The sequence below is a fragment of the Lissotriton vulgaris genome, chromosome 2_1 (assembly GCF_964263255.1).
Source record: "Lissotriton vulgaris chromosome 2_1, aLisVul1.2, whole genome shotgun sequence".
Classification (NCBI taxonomy): domain Eukaryota; kingdom Metazoa; phylum Chordata; class Amphibia; order Caudata; family Salamandridae; genus Lissotriton; species Lissotriton vulgaris.
Window position 1 is genome coordinate 1,000,585,406 of NC_141687.1, and position 17,801 is coordinate 1,000,603,206.

The window sequence follows — 17,801 nt, forward strand, 5'->3', positions numbered from 1 at the left end:
GATGCCAACGGGTACTTTTCCCTGCTCGGGCTGTATCAATTGTAAAAACATAATCCGCGGTAATATAATTACAATAAAAAATACTGTTCTTAGACCAACGAGCTTTATGAATTGCAGAACGACCAGCGTTATTTACCTAATAAGTTGTCCCTGCGATTTAATTTATATCGGAGAAACCTCAAGAGAAATTCGTACCAGGCTAAATGAGCATAGATCTGCCTTGCGCACGAACAAGACAGGTGCCCCCCTAACAGAACACTGGAAATCAGCAAAACATGAAATAAAAGATCTGCGATGGTGCTGCCTGGAACATGTTACCCTTGGCACCAGAGGTGGTAACCTCACACAAAAGAGGAAAAGACGAGAGCAATTCTTTATGTCGAGGTGCAATAGCGTTCGTGCCGGGCTCAACAGTAGAGAGGATTGGGAGAAAATAATATAGGAATTCAATAATCCAACAATATCAATAGATCTTTTTGGATTTCTGAACCGATCCTCCTTTCTATAATGTTCGCTGTACCTTTTTAGACCTGCTATTTCAGCCTGTGGATAATGGAGAAATACTCTTCTCCTAATGAGGCCCAACCTTGCACTTTTACTCTCACTTTCAAATATGTCCTTAGACGTAGTTAATAAGTTAACAAGGTAATACCAATTTTTGCCATTTTTCTGTATCACCTCTATTTATCGCCAAATTATTTTGATAAAATTTTTTTAAAAAAATACATTTGTGTTCGATTCAGTTTATTCCTTGTCAATTCGTTTCATTAACGACTAGGTTTGCCTTGAATCTAATATCGAACAATACAACGAATTATATTCTCTAAGGGGGATATGCTGGTAATGTAAAACCCCTGTTCCATTTGAGTAACTCGAGGTCATGATATCTGAGCATATCTCACAATGCTTAATATTGTTAATAATAAATATCCGATATTCTCAAATCGCGCAATAATGCGTAAACCATTGGACACCCGAATTGTACTGAGCCAATTCTTCACTATTCCATTTAAATCATGGCGCGATAATATTCTATTTTTTTCGCTGCAATAACTTATTTTTGTTAACTACATTCTGTACACACTATGTCAACATTTAAATGCAATCGAGAGCTTAGTCCAACTTTATAGCACCGTCACATGCAGCGTCCTAAAAGGTAAACAAACGACGCAACCGCATGACGTGACGCCACGTGACAGTGCGTCGACCAATCAGGACGATTAACTCTTACCGCCCAATAAGATTGCCCTTAACATAAATAGGGACTTCCTTTGCCAGCAAAGATACTTTCGCTTACACGATAAAGAGAAGATCAACGGCGACGGGAGTAGGAGCAGGGAGGCCGAACAGAAAGCTCTAGGTAAGATAATCTAGCCCGAACGCTTGCTACCCGCTTTTCGTTTATGCTGAAACTCTCTTTTTGAAACGCTTGTGATAGTAAGACCTTTATGGTAAAACTGCGCTAATCCAACTCTGAATCACTTTTTATAAGCAGTGTGTCTCAGCGTAGCCAAGGGGTGGACTATTTACCCAGTACTTGGTTCCATTACTGTTGGAACTCGATAAATTCTTTATTCATTATACAATTTATAATATATGTTGTATAATGTTGCAAGACATCTAATATCACAGGGGGTTTGTTCTGTTTGCCTTAAAACACACAGTGGCAAGATTCTTAAATAATGGAAGACCACATTCTCCAGATAGATGCTTGTAGTAAATGCTCTATGCGCAAAAGAAATAATACAATTATAAATTACTGAGATATAGTGAGATCAGACTATTAAAAACGCATTACTGATAATACTAGACACCGGAAGTCTGACTATTGAAATCTATTTGATAAGGCTGCTTTTTAAAGATGAACCCAGTTTGGAACCCCAAAATAGACAATTTATCTTATCCTTTTCCCAAAGAACCAGTGGCAGGACAATGCCCATCACGAATTGAATGCTAAATAGCTGCTACACCAGCATAGTGAAAAGCAAGTGCATCACACACTACTGCCAGTAATTTAAACCTGGGTAAGTATAAACATGGGGTGAATTTATTTAAGTAGACCAGTGGACCGTTGGCTATCACTCCCTATCTTGCAATAAACTAATAGGAGCTTTTATTTTCAGCAACACAGGAAATATTTATCGGTGGCTCCTACTACCTGCACAAGATTTATCCCCATAAAATCTTAAGGTAGTTTTCTTCTATTTTTAATTATAACCTTTCAACTTGAATTTCTTAAACACCTATAGCTCAAATTTAAAATACAACCTTACTGCTATTTACAGATACCGTGAGGAACTATAGAACTATAAGAGGAATTACTTTCAGTTCCTATACCGGATTATACAACCGCCAAAGTGCCCTCCTGGATTTATTTGGAGGCTACTAAAACCATTAAGGTAATTTCTGAAGTGGGTGTAACAATTTTAGAATCTTTCGCTTTGTATAACGGCAACCCACCAGTAAGTGCCCTTTATTAGTACTTAGGCACTCCCATTAACACCACCTATGCATAGATATTTTAGAGTGGGCTATATGAGTTCCACCGACCCACATAAGGGACTTTTTATATCACTATGATAATCAACATAGTGACCCACGAAATGGTAACAGCACAAATGCGCTATGCACTTTAGCAATACCTTACTAAAAACCACCTTTTTTTCTTTATGCACAAAATCCAGCAGCACCTGTTGTCAAATGTTATAGCGGAAGAAAATGTATTGTTTTAGAAAATGATTCTGTAAAAATTTGGGTTTGATATGATTAGTAATTATATGTTTCCTTCTAGAACTTGGTCCTGAAGAAGGTTGTCTATCTCACTGTAACCGAAACGCCGCGTCGACCCCTGTTCTTTTGAACTTTTTAACCTGAATGCTTATGAGTTGTTCCATATTTTTAAAAATGTTTTTTTAATAAATGTAATAACATGCAATATGTATGTTTTTTAATGATTTGTTATAATTATGTTTGATAATGTACCTTTTGTGAATAACTTGACAAATATATATATATTTTTCTAAAACATTATTCTTCGATTTGTTTTTCTACATTTGATGCTTTGTGTGCATGAATGCAATTACGGCTTTTGTCTTTAGACAGCTGGGCTAGGGAGGTTTAAAGTGCGCATGTGTGGCTGGCCGTTGCAAGAGGCCAGCCAAAAAGACATTCTCACTTTAAAATGAAAGTGCCCTGCTCTCTCTGCTGCTAGTCAGCAGCAGACCCGTCCTAATCCTGATGTTTCATTTTATTTATTATCTCTGGGGCATCTCAGTGGGGTGACGCTCCACCGCATAAATGGAGGACGGCTCAATGTAAAGCAGAACTGGACAGACACTTGACATCGTCTCTTTCTCTTTGAAGACAAGTGGAGTATTGGAGGTGGTGGGAGTCTCCAGGGGCGTAACACAGGGTCTCGCAGCCCACGCGGTGCGGGGGGCCCCTAGCTCCAAGGGGCCCCCTCGGCACTGAACTCTGGCTGGGAGAGCTGCTGATTGAGCCCGGAGGGGGCCCCCCTAAGTACCGTGCAGGGAGGCCCCCGTACTTTTAGTTACACCAGTGGGAGTCTCGTGGATGGACCTATTGGGCACTTAGGTAGAGTGGCATGGGAACTGGACATTACCTTGACCTCTGCTCTTTCCCCATCGTGACCCCTGTGGGAGCCTTACTGCAAAACCGAGGACCACAACAAGGACCACAACAAGGGAATAAAATGGCTGGGTACTGTCTGGGTACTGTCTCACTTTCCACTAACTACTCTTCATCCAGCTGGAACCCTTACAGAAAAGGGGGTAAGAGACAATTTTTAGACTCCTCCATGAAGGAACAAGGAAAGGACTTTTACTAGAACTCTGAAAGCTTAAGTTAAACCCTGAAAGGACCTTTGTTTCAGAGAGTGACTAGTGGGTCTCTCATCTTCCTGTGAAGGAACAAGAGAAACAGGTAGATATTAAAGAACAAGTTTGTGCAGAATAGTGTGAAGCAATACAGAAACTATACATTTCTGCATGTCCCTTGAAAGGTGTTAGAACCTGTTAACAAGACCTGACATATCCCGAGTCTGATTGCACCAAAAGGAAAATGCCCCACTTATTACCTCTCTTCTGGTCGTGATCCTGCTGATCACAGGTAGACTGGGCCAATATTTATTTTCGGAGATGTTTTACTTATAGAACAAAATGGGCCAATATTTATTTTCTATGATGTTTTACTTATAGACCACAATGCAGAAAAATCAACTAATTTCTGCCAGCATCATGGAAAAAAAGTGCAGAAAGTCTCTTGGCTGAGTGAAAATTCCTATTATAATATATTTTCAGCTGGAAGCGATTACAAGGCCTTTTGTTGTACGACTTCCTGCACAGCTGTATTGGCTAAATTTGGCAATTGGATTTTGAGATTATGCTGTTGTGAAGAAGGGATTAGAGGATAGAGGTTAAAATCCACCAGGATTTGACGGTTCTCTCCTCTTCTGAGAAGCTGAACATTTCGTGTGTCAGTAATATTGAACAGCAAAATGAAATGTCTTCTAGTACAAAAGCCAATTAAAATAGAATTGTACTAATTATTACTGATATTACGCCCTTAAACACAATTGTATTTTAGAGTTATTGAATTCTGTCCGCACATAAGCGTAAACGCATCCCGTGCGTGTTTTGCATTTCTTTTTCCGAGATATGACTGAGATCTAACAATTGGATATTTGGTAGTTCTGGACTTTCCTTCTATCCCTAATCAACTATTTGGGATCAGTAAAACTATAACATTAAAGTTCATGCAACAGTACAAGTCATGGTCAATAGTCAATAAAGTTGTTCCGAATACACATTATGTTGCTTACTAACTGAAACATCCTCATAAAGTACTTGCCAAGATGCTGACACAATACATTCATGACCAGGGTTGATTATGTTAATATGCATATGACATGCATCCACAAATGAATTCAACCTAATAAATTGTGGGCCAATTCACAAAGGTATTTTCAGCCCTAAACATGTACTTATGACTGAAGATAGGACATCCATGCCTGACAAGCATTCACAAAGGAAATCCTGGAAGGCGTAAATGGTTTTCCTATTGTGTATTCTGCCCACGAGTTACTTACTCTGTAAGTAATTCTACCCAATGTACAATTATGCACAGGGAAAATAGGAGCATGGGCAACATGTTGCATGACATTCCCGGTTGTATGACTGGAGAAATTCTCATTAGAAAATTCTAAGAAAGTGGTCTGCGGGTAGAAGAGCATAACATTTTTAGCTGTGCTTTTGTGGGTATCTCCAAACTCCTGTGAAACCCTTTACCAGCCTGGAAATGGTTGGAGTTTTACTCCGGTTGCAAGTAACTCGCCTTCCAGAATGGGAAAGTGAATGGATACGTCTCAGATGTGGCAGGGTAAAGCGAAGAGCTCTCTCTGGGTTGAAGAATGTTAGCCCCTTGAAGAAAAAAAAAACTGCATGTGACCAGCAGTCTCCATACCCTACGCTATGTAGAATTATGCCCAAGGTAAAAAGGAGCTTGTCTTGTCGTAAGGTATTTTCAGTAGTATACCTGGATTTTATTTAGTATGGGCCTAAGATGGAAGTCCCTGATTGCTTGAAGAATAAAATGTATCCTACTATGGACCTCATTACAATAGCCCTGGTAATACCTGACCCAGAACATATTGATACTGCAGGGAAGCATAACATTTACTGAGAGCAACAGCCATCCTTAGATAGGCACAAAAAACAGACCACATAAGTTATAGTCAACCTTTTACATTTAATTGTTGAGAGGAGGCTTTGGAAGTGCTGAGTCTGCCAAACACATTGATCCCTCATGAGACGGGAATGTAACAGCAACCCTGCCATACACCACGCATCACCGCACTAAAGTCGCGCATTTATAGCGCCCTGACCAACACCCCAGAGCATGCCAGGCACGTTCTACTAGGACCTTTATTTAAGCGCCAAGTACTGTGATAATGAGTGCGCTCAACTCTGTGCTGTCTGGAACTGCTGTCTGAAACACACTACGCCTTTTTTCGTGATTCGACCAGTATGCATCGACTGTATGGTTATTGGCATTGAGCACCGACCCTTGCATTTATTGAAGTCCTTTGCGGCCTCCCCTTAAGCATACCACGTGGCATGTCAGCTCTGTGCGTGGTAAACAAACTTAACTGCGACAATGCAGTGTGTTGATTGGTCCCTGACATTGAGGCTGTGGGCAGCAGCTTCCTTTTTTACTGCTGCGCCGCCTCCTGTGCCGCATAGTTAAGAGGAGCCGGTGGCTGTGCGGGTCAGTGTAGGCTAATTCATTTTATTTTGGCTGCCTGTAGGCCTTGTTGGGTCTTGTGTACCACCGCATGGTGTTTTACCCGATATTACACCAAAGCGGTGGCTGTTTGGGGGCAACCTGGATCTTGTGCATTGTGTTTTACGTACTGCCTACTCTGCTATACAACCCACATCTCCCATACCTTGCAAAACATCAATAGAGCGTATTCTATGGCAGGTGGCAGCTTAATGTTTTCATTTCTGGCCTGCCGCCTGTGCCTTACAGTCGAGTACTGAGGTTTAAGCTGTGCAGGTCATTGTCCTGACTGATTTATTTTGGGTAGGCTGTTTGTAGGCCTGTTTGATCTGGTGCTCCGGTTTCGCTGTTGATGGCCGAATAAAACAATAAACCGTGTGCCAAGATCCTTAATAAACTCAGTTCTCCATACCTTCCTAAACACCTTATCCTGCAGTGCCTGATATGAGACGGTGCAATACCTTGTACTGTGTACTGTGTGGAGGTGGGTGAACGGGCAACATGTAGCCGGATGATTTTGCAGCGCGTCACAGGGATAGCAATCACATGACTCTCTCGTCCCAACAGCAGTAAGGAAGGTGGTTCTCAAGTGGAACCAGTAGGGGGCACACATCCAGCTTATGGCTAAAGAGACAGGAGCTGAAGACACAAATGGGGGCAGTCAATAAAAGAAGGATCTCCAGGAAAAGACATTCACTTCAAGGGAGCTCTGTTTTTATTCAGCTTGAAGTGTTTTCTACTGGCAGTTAGCTGAGAGGGAAGTCAGTTCTCATGTGTACCCGATATGCAAACTAGATTCCTGTTACAGCTGGAGTAACATTATAGGACATTAAATCAAACACGGGACATGCGAGAGGACGTGGTCTTACCGCAAGAGCTGCAGACTTTGGAACCCGGGAACCAGGTTCAATTCTGGGCATTGGCTCAATTAACGTCCTGTGTAGATGTGCGAATGACTTAATCTTCCCATTCCTAAAACAAAATCTGACCTTCTCTAACTGGTGCTCATGTAAAGTGCTCCTTAAAATTAAAACAAAAAGCAATGAACAGGATTTCAATTTGCACTTCACAAACCAATTGATGTCATGTATTTTGTGCAGAGGTCATTTACTTGCAACATTTTAGCCATGGAGTTATTTAGAAAATATTTATTAACCACGGAATGCTTGTCCTTCCTCTGATTCATTTGTACAATATCTGTGACGTGTTATACATGTGCAGAGTACACTTAAACTCAAAAGTTATGAAGGAACTTTATTGTACGATTAGCTGGAACCATCACAATTTATACAAACATGTTTTTGTATGACACATATTTGAAGGCACTCTCATATGTGATAATGAACATAAAGAAGGCTCTGTGAAATAAACAGTTTATTTAGGATCACACAATTTGGTGATGCAGAGAAGCTGGGATTTTCCCCAGCTTTTCCAGTTTCACTCTGAACAATTTGATCACTAAGAGGGTATCTATTTCTGATATCGCATGCTATTGCTTTGTCTGTAATTCATGGAGGAGGAGATTAGAGCAGAGGTAATACTGCCTGCTGTCCAACCATGTTCAGTGCTACTTTGGACGTATGAAGTTTTCTCAAACCCCTCCTTCCCTCAAAACTCCTGAATCTGAGGCTTGGCTGCAGCGACACACAGCCTCGAGGCAGCTCCTCCATTTATGTAGCCTTCTCACACCTCCACCTTCCCTCAAAAACCCTGAAAGCTGTAGTGATGGACAGCTTCCAGTCAACACGCCTACTTAAGGGCACTAGGTTAATGCCTTTCCATTTCTGGTGCCTTGCAAGAGTCAAGATCTTCTTAAAGTATCTTGTTGCTCAAATTGGTGTCATAAGTTATATTTTATATATGTTTCGCTTGTCCTCATTATTACATTTTTCTCACGAAAAAGTGTCACTCAGTCGTTAATGTATGATGTATTACAGTTATAGTTATTTGAACATTTGTGGTTTGCCGATGTTCAAACAAAATATACAAAACAAAATTGTGTTTTTTCCCCCATAAAATATGTGGTATATTTGTTTCTGATCTTCATGCAGTTGTATTGTTTGTAGAGACATATCGCAGAAATCTACTAGGGAAAACAACTTACAAGTAATAATCGCTTGCTTTTTTTGACAAGAACGAGCAAACTTTATGAAACTTGTGTAGCTAGAGTGGAATATAGGTGATGACATAGGGTAAATGGTGATGATCTGTTGAAATGTTGCGACTGTTTGGTAAATGCAAACTTTTTTGAAATCTTTAAAATTGACAAATGTATGAAAATATTGCTTCTTATATCTTTCTTGTATTTTTAGGTTTTTAAGCCATGCATAATGCACTATTAATCTGTATACACCTTTTCATATGTGTTCCTAATACATGTTCTTTCATTATTTTTTCAGCACGTTCTTATGGAAGAGGGTCTCTGGTAACTATTGCAGGATGAAAAGATGGAGCCGCCACTGCATATACCACCAGGACCTGACAGCCTACGACTCTTCACCAGGGAATCCCTTCAAGCTATCGAAAAGCGCATTGCCGAAGAAAAGGCCAAGAAGCCCCCAAAACCAGATCGTAGAGATGACGACGATGAAAATGGCCCAAAGCCAAATAGAGACCTGGAAGCAGGGAAATCACTGCCATTTATTTATGGGGACCTTCCTTCAGAAATGGTTTCCACACCGATGGAGGACCTGGACCCATACTATAGCAATCAAAAAGTGAGTCCACAATAGCCAACATAATGTTGATGATGCTATTCAAATAACCATATCTTGTGCTTTGTGGTTTAGGAATTGTTCAGTCCTGTGCTACAAACCTCCTGCACCAAACCCCAATAATATGTTTTGTACTCCATGAATCATACTCCAATGTATACAGATCTCAAACAAAATCAAGAGATGTTCCACTCCCATTTTATTCTTTGATCCTATTTATTATACTTCTTTATGGTTCTTCACCAACACTTGTTTTGAGGTAAAAACCTATTTTTCAAGGCATTCTAGTATATAGAAATCTTCATCAGCATATTGTGATCTTCATCAACCCGTCTGATTATTTTGTGATTTAAAAGATCAAAACTCCCACTTACATAGAGCCCTTACTGGCTGTCGCTATATGTTTAGTACTCCTGATGTCAGACAAGAGGGAGTTTTGATCTTTTAAATCACAAACTAGTCAGACATGCCAAACTATCTGATGAAAATTACTGTATACTAGAATGCCTTGTAAAGAGGCTTTTACCTCAAAACACTTACTGGCAATCGTCTGTTTTTAAAGAACAAACATAATGAATTGTATAGAAAGATAAAATTGGAGTGCAACAGCTATTGACTGTCTTGTTCACACACAGATTGAGAAGTGAAACATATCCTGATCACACACAAATAACGGACTATCAATACTGATCATGCCAAACCCTGCAAAATGCGGCGGCCATCTTAGAATATATGAAACATATAAAGTAGAATTTGCAATTTTATCAAAGCACAATTAAATTAAGCCATGCGTGTTAAAGCACATCGAATGACATTCAAAATAGCTCAGAGGGTCACTGATAAAGACAATACTCAATACCAGTAATTGAAAACGTAAATTCCAGAAACCTTAGAGTATCCAAAAGACATGTCTGTCCTGGGGCCCCCTGATGGCGGCATAGGTATCAGTTGTGTGGACAGGTATTCTGATCCAGCAGCTAGACACTGTAATGTCAGTATATATATATTTCCTGGAGAAACTAAATGACATTCCCTGGTCAGAAGAGTATATGTTGGTATCTCTGGATATAAGTGCCCTTTACACAAGCATTAATCATATTGATGGTATGAATGTGGTGAAATTCTTTTTAGGAAATAGACCCATGGAATTGTACTAACATTGTAAAAAGATTTTTTGACATGATAACTCTGTGCCTCCATGACAACCATTCCTTATTTGACAAAGACATATCATCAAATAAGAGGAGTCACCATGGGAGCTTGCTTCTCCCCCAGCTATGCGTGCTTACACGTTGGCTGGTGGGAGGAGCAGGTTCTCAAGGTTAAACACAAAGACATATGGGACGAACGCATCATAGGATGGATGCGTTTCATTGACAATATCATTTTTGTATGGAAGGCCACTGAAGAATTGGCTGAAGCTTTTGTTAAGACCTTAAATATCAATGATCTTAACCTCCAATTTACTGCAGTAGTCGATTTCTTGGATGTGCATGTGTTTATAGAAGACAATACAATGGAAACAACTCTGCACAGGAAGAGTACGGCTGGTAACTCAAAGCTTCATGCGTCGAGTTTTCACCCTACTCATTTGATAAGAAGCATCCCATATGGGAAATTCTTAAGGCTACGTAGAATCTGCAGCACAGACCTGACATTTGAAAATTGTATAAATGAGAGCAAGCTCAGATTCTTAGCCAGGGGTTACACCAACAAGATCATTGATTCAGCTTTATCCTTGGTCAGAATGATATCCCGGGAAGACCTATTGACCAACGCCAATATCCCTTGTAACAAGAGAAAAATCTGTGTTTCAAATAAAGAGGAAGAAAACACCAAAATTAGATTTATAACAACTTACAACAGCCAGCACAAGAAAATCAGGACCATCTTAAATAAACATTGGCCTTAGTGCAAACTGACATGATGCTGAACCAACTATTCCCAACCCCCACAGCCTTGACTTTCAGAAAGTCCAAGTCTATGCACAATGCCCTAGTCAGGCCTAGTCCAAAGTTGATTACTAATGTGAATCAACCAAGTTATATGTGGCTAACACCCCATAACGGGTTTAGCTAGTGCTCTAAGTGCAGAGCATGTAAGTTTGGAGCCAACACTTCACAATATACTACAGTGTATCGCGCCACTACAAACAAACTTAAAGCCAGATACACCTGTCGTACGGAATATGCTGTCTACGTATTGAGCTGCACTTGCGGACTTCAATACGTGGGCAGCACAAAACTGCACAAAACTTACAGCACCTTAAAGCCATTGTCAACTTGGACATGACTTATCCAGTGGCCAGACATGTTAAGGCAGTGCATCATAATAAATTGGAAGACTTAAAATATTTTGTCATAGATACAGTTTCACCAATGAGAAGGGGAGGGAACTGGGAGAGAGTCCTAAGACAACTGGAGGCTAAATTTATACATGAGTTAGATAATTGTGCTCCAAATGGACTCAGTAATGAAGAAGAATTGTATAATTTTTTATGAGAGATTTTAAAGAGTTTTATTAAATATTTATGGTTATTTATTCAATTAATATAGTGAGTATTTAACATAAAATTTGAAAACACCATACTTTACACAGATTCATATTAACATCAACTTTTATATGACCCCCTATTTATACGTATCCCCTATTTATACATATCCCACTAAAATTAATAGGGGTCTCTCAGGATTCGATCATACCGTTGTGGGTGCTGCAACATTAGAATATATTATTATGACAGGGTGACTCCTCTAGCCTTAGGTTTAATCCAACTTATCCTAAGTAGTGAAGTGATGATATTACAATGCATATTACAACAATTGAGAAACATATGGCAGTGACGTTGCGGTGTGTTATGTCAATGCCCCCACTTGCACCTAAATTTTTATTTTAATTCTAATTTTAATTTTTTACATTCTAAAATATTTGATTGTGATTTTTTTGTTGTTTTTTGCACGGCACACTTTAAACACCCTCTGCAGCGCTTTTTATATTCTCTTGTGATGCAATCATAATATAAGCAATGGCTATGAATGGCTATGAATGCAAATTCATATGGGGCTCGCAGCACAGAACATGGAGGATTTACTTGTTCGCTTTTTCTTGGTTCAAATGAATAGAAGAGGGGATTACTAAGGGTCAGTTAGCTGAAAATTCAGAATGGTACTGATATGATTGATGTGGTATATATCCAGTCTATAAATATTTTGTTCGTTAAGATGTCAGATCAACTGGTCTCCATTAGTAGTAGAATCCAAAATATACTAAATACGAGGACACAGTGTCACTTTGACATGAGAGAGACAATGAATAACCACGCTTATTGATAGGTTCAGTACCACAGTGCCCCCTTCGTTGAATGATTGCTAAAAAAAAATATATATTTTTTATATATGCATTTGAACAAGATGACAGCAATTTTTTCAAGAAATGTTGTAATCAGGCACTTAGCACTTTATATTATACATCGGACTGGTGATATGTGTAAAGTGTGTATGTTTACTATCCATATTGCCATTTGCACAGAACCAAGGTCAAATTCTATTTTTCAATAGCAATGTCAAAATGTGTATGCATACAAGCAAAGGTAGCAACTGCCTACATAAAAATGCAAATAAGCACTTTGCACGTTATATATTGCTTCGGATTGATCCCAGAAATTATGCATAACCTAATAAGTCCATGCTGCTAAATGTTCCTGATTTTAAATTATTATAGTACACTGAGAATATCCATAAGTATTTTTTCAGTGTCACTAATCACATGATGCGATGTGTGACAATAATGTTGAAGAGCAATTTGGGACTAGGGTCTCGTCATGTAATCAAGCCCACTGGATGGGCGAAACACGTTATCAACCATGCTTAGCGTATGATACTGAAAACATTTGCATTACTGAAAATTGTGTGGAACAAGCATAATTAATTACTAGTTTCCATGTATGAATCAAGATCAAAATGTTTTAAATGCCATTGAAGGTCTGTGGATCACCGTGCCAAAGCTAGTGGTCCTACGGGATCTCTTGTGAAATCAGCATAATAGATACTCCATACATAATATAGAAATAACAATCATGTAGGCTTGCTTAAGAAAAGCGTGATACATAGGTGTACAGTAGTAGGTGTAGAACTGCCCCATAAATTTAATGTTTCACATTTTAAAAAGTCAATTTTTGCTCATTGAACTGTCCACGGGCCAGATGTATCAAACATTTGTCAGGTCGCAAATGAGCCAATTTGCAGAATTGGGCCGTTTGCGACTGGAAAAATGTATTTTGATATGTATCATTCCCAAATTGTGATTCAGTAACATGTTACCAAATCATAGTTTGAAATTGCAAATACATACCGATTCGGTATTAGAAAGGGTCATGTTTAGAGCATCCTTACCTAATACTGAATCCCAGTGGTATGTAAGAATGTTTAGCGACCTAAATGAGGAAGCTAAACATTCACATGTTACCACCTACTTTAAGTAGGTGTTAGCCCATTCGCAAATAGAAAGGGGTCCATTGATCCGTGGCCCCTTCTCAACTCCTAAAGTAATATTGCACTTTCGTATTCCACACACAGAATGAGGTATTTGCTCCATTTCACCAATTTAGGGCCGCTAGTAGCTTTCCAGAGCACAGTAATCTCACAATTTGCTAAGACCAAACCCAAATCTACAAACCTTGTGGTAATGTTACAGCTGGCAGGTCTGGGGAATCCCTCAGTAAGCTGGACAAGGGGGTGTGTGGGATCGATCCTTGAGTTACCTCATTAATGCAGTCCACCACCTCTCTCCAATAATCAGCCAGCAGGGGTCAGGACCACACCATGTGAAACATCTCAGAACCCTGTTCACCACATCTTGGACAGGCCACTTCAGCCGCTCATAAGAGACAGATGATCTTACCAGGGGTGAGATATGCCCTGGGCAAAAAGTAAAAGCGAATCAATTTACATATGACATTCCTAGACTCCATAAAGGTGTTTGCAGTGTGTCTTAGTCTACTCCACTTCCGTGATTGAGAGTGCAATGTCTTCTTCCAATTTTTGATCCAGCTTCACCAAAGGTGTAGCAATGTTGAGCCGCAAGGCTTGGTATAAGCATGTTACCACCTTGAGACTTGCCATTGTGGTGCACAGGAATAGGCAACACTTACAATGTGGGGGCTCTTCCATGTTTGTACTCCAGTGGTCATGCAGGGTAGCAACTACCACCCGATGTACTAAAAACTGACCTCTTGGCATTTCAAAGGTGGTGGAGAAGTCATCAAATGCTAAAACTTTATCATCTCTGTAGAGGTTCCTATCTTGATTCACCCCCCAGGTGCTAGGATTCTAGACAGTTCAGCAAGAAACCATCCCTGGTCTGTATTAGAAGCTTAGATCCCTACTATGGTCAAGTCGGGGACCTAACACCACTACCTTTCTCCTGTTGGGTCGATCACTTTGCTTGTTTTTTGGAATGGCACCCCAAGGCAGATCAACAGCAGGACCCCTAAAGCAAAGGCCGAGTTTGAAGTGGCATACAGCTAGGCCCCTCTATGTATCTCTCTAAGCTATTTGCTCCGGTCCCCATAGTGAATGATCCAGCGAGTACTGCATGCCCACATGGGTGCACTAGAGTGAGCATCACCAGCAGTGTCAAATAAACTGCAAGTCTCTGGTACCCTCTAGAAGGGGTAGTCTTGGGTTCAAGAAGACCTGGTACAGGACACAGATACTTGGTATTGTCCCAATGGTATTCTCCGCAGGGTGCATTCATGAACAAATCCACTTGTTAAACCACTGAAGCTGCTCCACCAGGTAGTAGTCCTCAATATCTGGGGCCGCCAGTCCCCGCTCTGCCGTCTAGTATTGCAGTTTAGCCAGTGCTACCCTATGTCTGCCTGTTTCCCATATAAACTCGATCAGCAGTGAGTCTGATTCCTGGGAAACCTTTCGGGGAATAATGATGGGCAGTGTGGAGAAGAAGTACAACAGTCAGGGCATCTTTGCCACTGCAAATCTCCCCGCTACAGATAGCAATGAGGTCATCCAGAAGTCTACATCGATGCAGAGTCCCCTAATGGCTGCACCGATATTACCCTCCGGAAGGTCAAGGGGATCATGGTAGATCCTGACTTCCAAATATTCAGGCATGTCCCTTCCTAAGTGAGTCTCCGCAGGTTTCAAAGTAGGGGCACACACCCACAGAGTGGGAATAGGTGGGATTTCTGCCAATTTATACACAAGCCAGAGACGCTTCCAAAGCACTCTAGAAAAGCAATTGTGCCCAGCAAATCCTCATCTGTGTCCGGCAGGAACAGAAGCATGTCATTCACTTACAGGGCACAGTAGCGTGAAATGTTGAGTAAGTACCAGCCCCCGATATGCCATGCCAGAGTGTGTGCTACTTGCTTATGGCTTGACAGCAATGGTAAATAGTAAAGGGGTAAGTGGCTGGCCTTGCCTAGTTCCTTTTCCTGCTACATAGGTGCCAGAAATGCATCTGGACTTGGGCAGGAGGCGCAGAATATAGGAGCCTAGTCCACTGAACAAACTCAGGGCCTAGACCCATCTTTGGCAGTACTTGGTAAAGGAAGTGCCAGTGAAAACTATCAAAGGCTTTTTCTATGTCTAGTGCCACAATCAGAGCTCTATGCGTACCTAGTATCCGTGCCTCGAGGTTTGAGAGGAGCCTACAGATATTGTGTTCCTTCCTAAGCCCCAGGATGAACCCAGAGTAAATCAGTTTGGGCATTAGTGGAAGGAGTTGAGGGGCTAGTATCCTACTGAGAATTCGATAGTCCATATTAAGCTTGGACAAGGGTCAATATGCCCTGACATCATGAGGGGGGAGGCCAAGTTTCAGCAGTGGAATCACCAGAGCCGTACTAGTGTAGTTGGGTAATTGCCCTATTTCTCGGGCTGCAGACGGTGCACCACCAACTTTGGTGCAAGTTCTGCATCTTAAGCTACCTAAAATTCCACTGGCAGACCATCCATCCTAGGGACCTTACCTCTCACCAGGGCTTTGATTGCAACCCGCACCTCCTGAAGTGTAATAGCACCTCCCAGTGCCTCTCATTCTATCTGTGTAACCGTCGGAAACCCCGTCGGGTATAGGAAGTCACTTTTGAGTTGAGAGGTTAATATCGGTGGGAGGGCACACAGTGCTGCATAGTATTCCCAAATCTATGCTCACCCAGCTCTGAGTCTAGTCCTGTAATTTAGGAACCTCTGGACGTTGGGTTGGTTAGCCAAGCCAGTAGGCTCCCTGCTTTCTCACGCTCAGCATAAACACTGATCATCAGCTTACGATGGTCAAAGCATCTAAACTTCTCTGTATTATTACCTGCTCCCTAGCTTCCAAAAGTTGTTATTTCAGTCCCGAGTTCCCGGGCCTAGCAATTTCCAGGTGTCTTAACACCCTCTCATGTGGCTCACCTTCTCCCACCAAGGCACGACATTCCCCTTCAATATCCACTGTACAGCGCCCCCTAATGACTGTCTTAAACACATTCGACTCAGTCACGGGGGAAGTGGTTTCAGACTCATTGTCTAAAAATTGTTCTGTATGGCTTTGCCAATAGTATGTAGACACACTGGGTCCTCTAGGGTCTCAAGCCTTAGGTGGCAGTCTGGTATCTGGGGGGCTTTCTCTGTGCCAATCCAGGGAGAGCAACACCGGGTTGTGATCTGATATAGTCTGACACAAGTATTCTACATTCTGGACTGCTTCATGTACTCCCGGGGAACATAGAAAAGCGTCAAGATACACACGTAGTTCATGCATCCCCGAATAAAAGAAATAATCCCTGGACCTGGGGGTGTATGCGTCTCTAGGAGACCAGTAACCCCCATCCCTGCTGCCAGTTCGATAATAACCAAGCTAGTCAGTGGTCTGGAGCGATCTGTCACGAGCCGGATCTGTGTCAAAGTTGTAGTCATCCCCCAGTATTACGTTCTGTGATATGTACAATGTCAAGAATCTAGACAGTTCAGCTAGGAACCCTTCTGGGTTTGTGTTAGGAGTGTAGATCCACACAATGGTCAAGTCATGGCCTTCCAGGTAACCTAACTCCAGTTCATATCACCCGTTGGGGTAGATCACTTAGCTCATTTTTTGGAATGGCACTCCAGGGTGAATCTACAGCAGGATCGCTCTAGCAAAGGCCAAGTGTAAAGTGGCATAAAGCTGTCCACGTCATCTCTTGCATACTGACCTCTTTCGGTGGTGGTGAGGTAGGTCCCCTGTAGGAAGTCTATGTAAGCTCCTCTTTAAGCATGTGTGGGCCTTATATCATTTGTATATAAAAGGTTCAATGGTTCAGGGGTGGCCTAGCTAGGTCCGAGGAAAAACAAGGGGTTATTTTGCAGTTACTAAATAACTTTGGGGAGCACAGTATATAGGGCAACATGTGCAATTTATTGATCACAAAAAGTTGCAATGTAAGTTTTTTCATACATGTTCAGGTGCTCACATGAGTGACAGAGGTGTGTAACGTGACTGAGTGAAGGTAAAAATACATGGAATATCACAAAAACAATGAAAACCCCACAACAATATATACAATGAGGGATTTTCAATAGGGGGTCAACGGCGTTTCGATCTTTGCCTAGTCAAGATCATCATCAGGACAGGGTGAGCAGTCTGAAACTAAAGTAAAATTGAGCTTTAGTTAGCACTGTGCCCTACTTGACATTAACGAAATACAGTACTTAAGTACTCCAAGTGGTAAAGTAATAGCAATTCTCATATTTATACTCTGAATGTCTAAGTAGTACATAGTTTAGCATAAAATATCTCATTTGT

The 17,801-nt window shown here is 41.1% G+C and overlaps 1 protein-coding gene across 1 annotated transcript in view; it reads left to right on the forward strand.

Annotated features, from left to right (window-relative positions):
- The window catches only part of LOC147731529 (sodium channel protein type 2 subunit alpha-like), an 860,436-nt gene that overhangs the window by 149,235 nt on the left and 693,400 nt on the right, over nucleotides 1–17,801 (forward strand). Inside the window, exon 2 of the mRNA XM_086956593.1 lies at nucleotides 8,700–9,017. Within this exon, the coding sequence (XP_086812719.1) occupies nucleotides 8,748–9,017 (270 nt within the window). The 5' untranslated portion in view covers nucleotides 8,700–8,747. The remainder of the gene's footprint in view (nucleotides 1–8,699; nucleotides 9,018–17,801) is intronic.